At 45.3% G+C, this 9991-nt stretch overlaps 1 gene segment (V, D, J or C); it reads left to right on the forward strand.

The window, feature by feature from the left end:
• LOC143817389 (immunoglobulin gamma-1 heavy chain-like) overlaps positions 1–2026 on the forward strand; it is a 768241-nt gene extending 766215 nt beyond the window's left edge. The window contains 2 exon segments of the C gene segment in view: positions 855–976; positions 1424–2026. Coding sequence covers positions 855–976; positions 1424–1507 — 206 coding nt within the window.
• The last annotated feature ends 7965 nt before the right edge of the window (positions 2027–9991 follow it).

A 9991-nucleotide genomic window follows, 5' to 3' on the forward strand; every position in this document is an offset into this window, starting at 1 on the left:
GTTCAGATAAGATGTTACCCTAATAATATTAGCAATTAGAAATGTAGTATAGTTCTTCTAAATCACAATGTCACTTACCCCCATGTGCAGGGCAGTGCAGTAGCTTAGGTATGCATGATTATAACTAGTGATGAGCGAGTATACTCGTTGCTCGGGTTTTCCCCAGCATGCTATGGTGGTCTCCGAGTATTTGTGAGTGCTCGGAGATTTAGTTTTTGTTGATGCAGCTGCATGATTTGCGGCTGCTAGACAGCTTGAATAAATGTGGGGATTCCCTAGCAACCAAGCAACCCTCACATGTACTCAGGCTGGCTAGCAGCTGTAAATCATGCAGCTGCATCAACCAAAACTAATTCTCCGAGCAGTCAAAAACACTCGGAGACCACCCGAGCAACGAGTACACTCGCTCATCACTGATTATAACCACTTATATAGTGACAGTTAGTTAGTTGTTAGTGGTCGTAACCACGGAAACCTAAGCTACTGCAATGCCCTACACATGGGGAAAGCAATATTATAAATCAGAAGAACTATATTGAAGATATTTGCTAACATTATTATCAAATCTAATACATATTGGGATAGGATCTTGGAGATGGGAATACCCTTTCAATTTTCAATTGTTTTTAAGCAGGCTAAAACAATTATTGTTCTCTGCGGCACATCAGGAAATGTGCTGCCGAGAACAATAGCAGAACCGTCTACTACCAATATGTCATGACAAAGAATTAGCTGATCGGTTGTCGTTTAACACTGCAAGTGGGTTTTGTTTAACTGCTTTTAGTCCATACACTGAGAACATATCATAGCTAAGCTTAATAAATAATGATTGCATTCATTTTCTTCCTCCACAGAGTACGTAGTCTGGGACTGCAGCAGTGAGGATGATGATGACAGTCTCTGGTCTACAGCAGTCACATTTATCGCCTTATTTCTAATTAGCTTCTTCTATAGTGCAACTATTACAATTGTAAAGGTAAGGGAATTGCAGATTCTACGATCAGAGTGTGATTTGCATAATCAACCTGATTCTCTTGGATGAGAAAGCACACTATAGATTGCACCTACCCCCTAACTACAGTGGTAAAAGTAGGAGGAATTTTGCAGAACATCTAAATACAAATTTAAAATTGAGCTACAATTCTAATTGTAAATCAAGATGGCGGACTGGTCACTGTAGGTAGTATTATTCAATGTGACATTGCATTAGGACCTTCTTCTTGTGTATTAGTTACTAGTACTTGTGTTGGATTTTATATTCTGTATCATAGCCACAGCTATACAGTAATTAATTTTTTTATTTATTTCTGGTATTACTTTTTATGTTTTGTATAAAGTTCACCTTAATTTTCCATGTGCCTACAGAACAAATATTCACATGCTAAATATAAGGTCCCTGATGGTAAATCATTTCTTTTCACAGGTTAAATGGTTCATATCCAGAATTCTCCAGCTTGACAAACACGATGAGCAATTTGTAACAGTCCTAGATTCTATGTCACAGTGAGAACCTGACTGATCGGCAGAAACCTCACCAAAAACTTAAGGTACCGTCACACTCAGCGACGCTGCGGCGATATAGACAACGAGCTGACCTAAACTAGATCGCTGGAGCGTCGCTGTTTAGGTCGCTGTAGAGACGTCAAACACAGCAGCTCCAGAACGATGCAGGAGCGATCCAGTGACGTAACGGCGACTCACTTCTCGTTCTCGCTGGTTGATGGCTCCATGTCAAACATTGCTGGCGTCGTTGCTTTTGATGTCAAACATGACAATACATGCCGACCTGGCGACAAAATAAAGTTCTGGACTTCTAGCTCCGACCAGCGATGGCACAGCGGGATCCAGATCGCTGCTGCGTGTCAAACACAACGAGATCGCTATCCAGGACGCTGCAACGTCACGGATTGTTGTCGTTCTCGTTGCAAAGTTGCTGAGTGTGACGGTACCTTAAGTTACCGACTCAATGCCAGTATTAGCATGATTCCCTACCCTGCATGCAGTACCTTGGATGATACCCAGAAAAGTAATCTAACAAATGTTACCCTTAGTGCGTTTTTTTGCTAAAGACAAGAAACATATCTTACAATGAACGATGGTGAGACAACCACTCAAAGTTACAGTGAAAAACAATGTATTGGAGTGGTTTTCCTAAAGAACATAATGAGTATATCAATGGGTGGTCTTCTCAAAATGTGACCTTTTGGAGTCGATTCATTAGTATTTTTTGCCAAAAGTATTGTTTGCTACCATGTGTTGGATGTATGACCATCATAAATATATGTAAATAAATACTTATCCTCATAAATATTAATATATATATACATATAATCAATATTCAAACAAGATTACTCTCCAGAAATGATACCGTACCTTGTTAACCAGTAGATAGAAAAATATTTAGATTTGAGAGGACTCTCAAGTCTAAATATTTTTCTCCAGAAATAATCACTTATCACATTTGAGGCCTACTTTGGTGTTATTTACTAATTACAGAGGCTCCGGGGGTAACCCAGGTTTGTAAACTACGTGCCTCAAGGCATATATATACAGGAGCAGTTACTTTTGGAATTCACAGGAAGTTTTAAAAAAATGTAACTGCCATCCTCACTTAGAGGACTTGGTTTTGGAAGCAACAAAGACATTGAATTCCTCAGCTAAAACCATTCAATAATGTTTTTGTGTCATTCTATAAGGAACTTCAACCGGTATGGTGTAAAAATGTATATAAAAATGAATGGTGTACAAGTTATGTGGTAAAGTTACCAAGTGCTAATGGGTGTAAGTACCGATAAGTAGGAGGAGAAAGATTCTAAGGAAAATATAGAAAGCAGGAACAGGGAAGATTAGTGCAGGGAGGTGATAGGCCTGTCTAAAGAAATGTGTTTTTAAAGCAAGCTTAAAAATGTATTGTCTTATCGTATTGGGTAGTGCATTCCAGAAAACTGGGGCAGCACGAGAGAAGTCTTGGAGACTGAAGTGGAAGGTTCGGATGTTAATCTTACATCAGTTGCGGAGCGGACAGCACAGGCTGGATGATAAAAAAAGATGAGAGTGGAGGTATAGGGTGTTGCATATCTGTGGAGAGATTTGTGGGTGAGTGAGATACGTTAGATATGTAGTGAATGGGTAACCAGTGAAATGATATGGAAAATAGATAATGTAGTACAGTTTAACAAGAAGCATGTTTGTCAGAATATCTGGCATAGCTTAACTGTCTCCTGCCCTGTTGAACTACCATGTTTATCTGCAATGCACTTCAACGATATTGCATTTAGAAAGTTATTGCACATGTTCCCTCAGCATACGAGCTCTCCCTAAGCCAGTTCTGAATAAATGGTATCTGCTAAGAGCTGGGCCCAATGTATCTTGTTAAACAATTAATCAACTAACTAGAAACCAGAGCAAGTAATACTATGCAAGAGAAACAAACACCCTTGCCGGCCGAAAAAAAAAAATATAAAACATGAAGTGAATAAGAAAACTTTGAACATTTACAAACAGACACAAGAACAATTATAGAAACTTGATTCCAGCTCACCCAGTTGCTCCATTCTCATCCACCTGGGGCTCAGACTCCGGCCTCGCCCTGGCCTCACATCAAGGAAAATAGAAAAAATTGGAGTCCGGCTCCACAGGACTGGATTTTCCTTTTCTTTTTCAAAAGAAATTATAGTGCATACAAAAGAAAAATGTACATAGTTGACATTTCAACATCACACTATTGCATGTGTTTTTTATAATTTTGGTGTGTGACTTTATTTATATATAATTTTTTCACCTGCACTGTGAAAAAATTATTTGCAGTTTTGTAATCTCATTCTAGTATTTGCTACATCGCTCGCTTTATGTAACACCCATTTGTTAAGTGAATTAAGAACATCTGTGTTATACCTTGTAAAAGAATATATAAATGACTGCATGTTACCTGACCATTAGTCATGAGTAAGACTGCCTAGTGCAGTCGAAACGCGTCGACTGGGTCATTTTTCTTTTGTATGCCCTATAATTTCTTTTGAAAAAGAAAAGGAAAATCCAGTCCTGTTGAGCCGGACTCCAATTTTTTCTATTTTACAAGAACAATTAGTATATTCCAAAGATGAAATTTTGAAATATCAACGAGAGATGTTCATGCTTGACAGATGTTACACCAGCAGATCAGTGAGTATATACCTGTGTGAAGAGAAGAAAGATGAGTATTAGCTTCATGCCATATTAAGCTACATACACTTTGACGACATTGCACTAAGAAAGATATCAGATGTACGTGTTCTATTCGTTTTTTTCACAGATACAGTGGTATGTAAAGTTTTGGGCACCCCTTGTCAAAATTACTGTATTGTGAACAGTTAAGCAAGTTGAGATGAAATGATCTCTAAAGGGCCTAAAGTTAAAGATGACACATTTCCTTTGTATTTTAGCAAAACAAATACCGTATATACTCGTGTATAAGCTGAGATTTTCAGCACATTTTTTTGTGCTGAAAATGCCCCCCTCAGCTTGTACACGAGTCATTGTCCAGAAAGCCGGCAGGGGAGGGGGAGCGACAGAGCAGCGGCAGGAGCAGGCTAACAGAAGACATCAAATTCACTCTCATCGCACCGTTGCTGCATCTCCATCCCTGCATCTCCGTTGTCCCGACGCCGGCAGCTCTTCCTGTGCTGAGCGGTCACGTGGTACTGCTCATTAGGGTAATGAATATGCACATGTCTCCACTCCCATAGGCATGGAGTGCATATTTATTACCTTAATGAACGCTACCACGTGACCGCTCAGGACAGGAGAGCTTGCTGCGCCGGGACAACAGAGATGCAGCGACGGCACGGGGAGGGTGAGTAGGACAGGGGGGTGAGCCATGCATACAACGATGGGACGGGAGGTGAGCCATGCAGGATTGGGGGAGCCATGCATACAACAGGGGGAGCCACACATACCAGGACAGGATGGGCGGTAGCCACACATAGAACAGGACTGGGAAGGAGCAAATACCAGGACAAAAGGGGGAGCCACATTCCAGGACAGCAACGGGAGGGAGCTACACATACCAGGACAGGACGGGGGAGGCACAAATACGAGGAAGGGACGAGGGAGCCACATACCAGGACAGGACGAGGGAGCCACATACTAGGACAGCAACGGGGGTATCAAGGCAAACTATCAGGAGAAACCACCAGGTGGCACTTTCCAGCGGTTTATGCTGCCCTGACAGTGAGAACCCAGAGTCTCAGACAGCCTGTGACAGCTGTGCTCACAGCGCCCGAGAGCTGGGCAAGAAAACACCAATACGGCAGAGCTGGAGTGAGCAGAACGCCAGGTGGTGAGTGTACTGAAAGGACCTGTGGTCACGTGACAACAGGGGGCGGGGCTTAGCATCCTGTAGCTGGAGTGTAGCTGGAGGATGCAGGATACTACAGGAACAGAGGGTACAGGAGAAGGTAAAGAGAGTCACCGGACACCAGGGAAAGGATGGGGCAACAAAGGGAAACGCAATCCAAGACAAGCCGAGGTCAATAAACGAGAGAGGTAACGCAGTACACAAGGAGCAGGATAATCAAGAATAGTCGGGGACGTGGCAGGAGTCAGAAAACCGGAGAAGCAGATACACAGTACAGAATCAAAAGGCAAAATCACACTGGGGAATAGAACAGAGTCAGAACCATACAAGCAAGCTAGAATACAGGCACAAGCACACAGAAGTGAACACACTCAGCCAATAGCAAAAGTATAACTGACAGAGATTGGAGCTTCCCAGGGCTATAAGAAACTCTCCCCGAATGAGAGAGAGGCCAATAACAAGCCCCAGGTGTGCAGGTCAGAGCCTGCACTGTGATCAAAACATTAACCCCTGGAGTGCAGGTCAAACCCTGCACTGGGATCATGACAGTAACCCCCTCTCAACGTGGAGCCTCTGGACCCCCAGGCTTACCTGGGTACCTGGCATGGAAAGCCCGAACTCGACGATCCGCATGTACCGAGTGAGCAGAGACCCATGAACGATCCTCCGGTCCATATCCCTTCCAGTGGACCAGGTACTGCAAGGAGCGGCGCACTCGCCGAGAGTCCACAATATGTCCGATTTCGTACTCCCAGTGACCCTCCACTAACAATGGAGGAACAACAGACTCCGAGTCCTCCTTGACAGACCCCATGGGTTTCAACAAGGATTTATGGAACACATTAGATATTTTTAAGGACGAGGGAAGACGCAACCTATATGCCACTGGATTGACTATCTCCACAATCTCGTACGGACCGATGAACTTCGGTCCCAATTGAGCTGATGGTACCTTCAAGTTGATGTTATGTGTGGAAAGCCAAACTTTCTCCACCACCTGAAACATGTGTCCCAGGGCTCTCTTCCTATCCGCAAAATATTTATACCTCCCCTGGGCCCGAGAGATATTACGCTGGAATTCAGCCCAGATATTTTTTAACCGTTGAACAGATCCCTCAGCCCCTGGACAGCCAGAATCCAACCAAGAAAACTCCCCAAAATGGGGATTAAACCTATAATTGATCAGGAATGGGGACATGTTGGTGGATTGACTCACCCGGTTGTTAAAAGCAAATTCCGCCAACGGTAACGCATCACACCAATCCTCCTGTCTGGCGGAGGTCAGACACCTAAGAGTCTGTTCCAGGGATTGATGTGTGCGTTCCGTCTGACCATTGCTCTCCGGGTGATACATCGACGAGAAGGAGAGTGAGATGCCCAATTTCTTACAGAATGCCCTCCAAAATTTGGCCACAAACTGCACCCCTCTGTCAGACACAACATTCAGGGGTACCCCATGCAAACGGACCACATGCAGCACAAACAACCTTGACAAAATTTCTGCTGAGGGTAATGCTGCCAAGGGAACGAAATGGGCCTGTTTCGAAAACCTGTTCACCACCCAGATCACGGTATTACCCCTGGAAGGTGGAATACCGGTAATAAAGTCCATGGAGAGATGAGTCCATGGCCTATCAGGTACCGGTAAAGGTATGAGTTCCCCAGCCGGCCGACTATGCGAGCTTTTGGAACGGGCACAAACACCACAAGCAGAAATTAATCTCTTAACATCAGACCCAAGTGAAGGCCACCAAAACACCCTAGCTACTGCCTCTCTAGTGGCCGTGATACCGGGATGAGCACTCAGCCTAGACCCATGAAACTCCTGCAGAAGTCTAGACCACAATAAATCTGGAACAAACAATTTATCCCCTGGTCTAGCCGTCGGAGCTAGGAACTGAGCCCTCAAAATTTCTTGTTCCAATTCTGACGAATTCTCCGCTACAACCACCTCCCGGCGAAGAATGGAGGACGGCGGCTTGGGGAGGAGACACCGGGTCAAAACTTCTGGACAGGGCATTCGCTTTAACATTTTTGGACCCCGGTCGAAAAGTAATGGAGAAATTAAATCGTGAAAAAAAAAGTGACCAACGGGCTTGTCTAGGAGTAAGCTTCTTAGCAGATTCAAGGTATGCTAAATTTTTGTGATTCGTGATAACAGTGATAGGGTGAGCCGCCCCTTCCAAAAAGTGCCTCTGTTCTTCGAATGCCAGCTTGACCGCAAGAAGTTCTCTATTGCCTACATCATTGTTTCTCTCGGCGGAAGAGAACTTCTTGGAGAAGAAGGCACAGGTTTTGAGATTAGTGAGGGTGGCCGGACCCTGGGCTGGGACAACACTGCCCCCAGCCCCACTTCAGAAGCATCCACCTCTACAATAAAAGGTCTGGACGGGTCGGGCTGAACCAACACCGGGGCTGACATGAAACACTTCTTAAGCACTGAGAAGGACTCCTTAGCAAGTCCCGACCAATTTTTTACATCAGCACCCTTCCGGGTAACATCCGTCAGGGGTTTAACCACTTGTGAGAAACCTTTAATGAATCTCCGGTAATAGTTCGCAAACCCTAAAAAGCGCTGGAGCCCCTTGAGATCTCGAAGCTGAACCCAGTCTGCAATCGCCAGCATCTTCTTAGGATCCATACGAAACCCCACACTGGACAAAATCAGCCCCAAAAAAGACAGTTCTTGTACGAAAAACGAAAATTTTTCTAATTTCACAAACAATTGGTTCTCTCTGAGTCTCTGGAGAACTGTCCATAGATGTTGCAAGTGAGACTGACTGTCCAGGGAATATACCAAAATATCATCCAAATAAATAACAACAAAACGGCCTATCAGGTCTGAAAACACCACATTGATAAAGTTCTGGAAAATAGCAGGGGCATTAGTTATCCCAAACGGCATAACCAGATTTTCAAAGAGTCCATTCGTCCCCTTCCCGAACCCTTATCAGGTTGTAGGCCCCCCGGAGATCTAATTTGGAGTCAGGGACGTGGCAGGAGTCAGAATATCGGAGAAGCAGATACACAGTACAGAATCAAAAGGCAAAATCACACCGGGGAACAGAACCGAGTCAGAACCATACAAGCAAGCTAGAATACAGGCACAAGCACACAGAGGTCAACACACTCAGCCAATAGCAAAAGTATAACTGACAGACATTGGAGCTTCCCAGGGCTATAAGAAGCTCTCCCCGAATCAAAGAGAGGCCAATAATAAGCCCCAGGTGTGCAGGTCAGAGTCTGCACTGTGATCAAAATATTAACCCCTGGCGTGCAGGTGAAACCCTGCACTGTGATCATGACAGGGGGGAGCCACGCATACCAGGACATTGACAAGGGGAGCCACACATATCAGAACAGGGATGTTAGAGGTCGAGTGCCCTCCTCTGCACAGGGGGAATCTCAGACCATCTCTGCTGCGGTCTCCCATTCTTCTCCTGCCGCAGTGGAGCCTGCTCAGCGGAGACGTCGGTCCCAGCATCTTGCTCAGTCCCACTCTGTACAAAGAGTTACTGCTGCTTTTCCTGCTTCTGCTATTAAAGTCAGTGCTGGGCAGCGGCGAGCAGACGCTTCTGGGACTAAGTCCTGCTCTTCTCGTTCTGAGCATGCCCTGAGTAAGATCTCTCAGTGGAGATCGAGGGTCACATGGTCAGATACTGCAGCTAAGTCCATTGGTCCTTTCAGGAAGGTCCTGTAGGTGCTAGCACTAAGTCCTGCTTGGCACACACTGAGCATGCCCAGGGCAAGATCTCTCAGTGGAGATTTACGGTCACACGCTCAGGTATGGCAGCCTCTCATTGGTCCTTCTAGGAAGGTCTTTTACTTGCTGCAGCTATATAAGGCTCGCATGGCCGCATGGCTAGTATTGCTTTCATTTATGTACTTTGCGCCAGTGTGGTCTTGTATGAGTGCGTTCAGGGACCCGGCTGAAATAAGCCCCTAGAATGCTGGCACCTCCGGCGAGGAGTTTCGTGTGCGTGCAAGACCACTGACTGCTCTTGTTTAGACAGTCAGCCTGTGCCTCTGTGGAGTTTAACAGGGCGCAGCGCTTTGTGTTCACGGCTGCTCTGTGAAGTAACAGAGTTAGCTAACACTGCCATTAGTTCCGCTATTTGCTAGCAGCAGGTTCTCCTGCACAGTGGACCCCGGGCTGCGAACGCATCTATCCTAATAAAATATATACTTTCATTAGGTGCGTTCCGCTAGCCCTATCATAACATAATACTAGCGCCAGGGTCTGGCTAGTAAATGGCGGACATACAGCAGTCTTTGCGGTATATCCAGCGGCTGGAGGGTAGGTTGGCGGCTCTCGAGAGCTCAACCTAAGCTGTGGATATTTCCGCAGTTGCTGTACAGGCTGCTAGAGTGGCTGCAGCAACTTTGTCCACTGCCACCCCTGTTCCAACATTTTCGCGCCTCCCGCTCCCAGAAAAATTTTCTGGAGAAAGCAGATCTTGTAGGGGATTCGTGAGTCAGTGCTCTATTCACCTTGAGCTTCTGGCTGCACGTTTTCCCACAGAGCGGGCTAAGGTGGGATTTATTGTGTCCCTCTTGTCGGACAGGGCGTTGGAATGGGCTACGCCGCTGTGGGAGCGTGGCGATCATGTGGTGCAGAGTGCTCCGTTGTTTATGAGCACTCTGAAACCGGTCTTC

This window comes from Ranitomeya variabilis, chromosome 1 (assembly GCF_051348905.1).
Source record: "Ranitomeya variabilis isolate aRanVar5 chromosome 1, aRanVar5.hap1, whole genome shotgun sequence".
Taxonomy (NCBI): Eukaryota; Metazoa; Chordata; class Amphibia; order Anura; family Dendrobatidae; genus Ranitomeya; species Ranitomeya variabilis.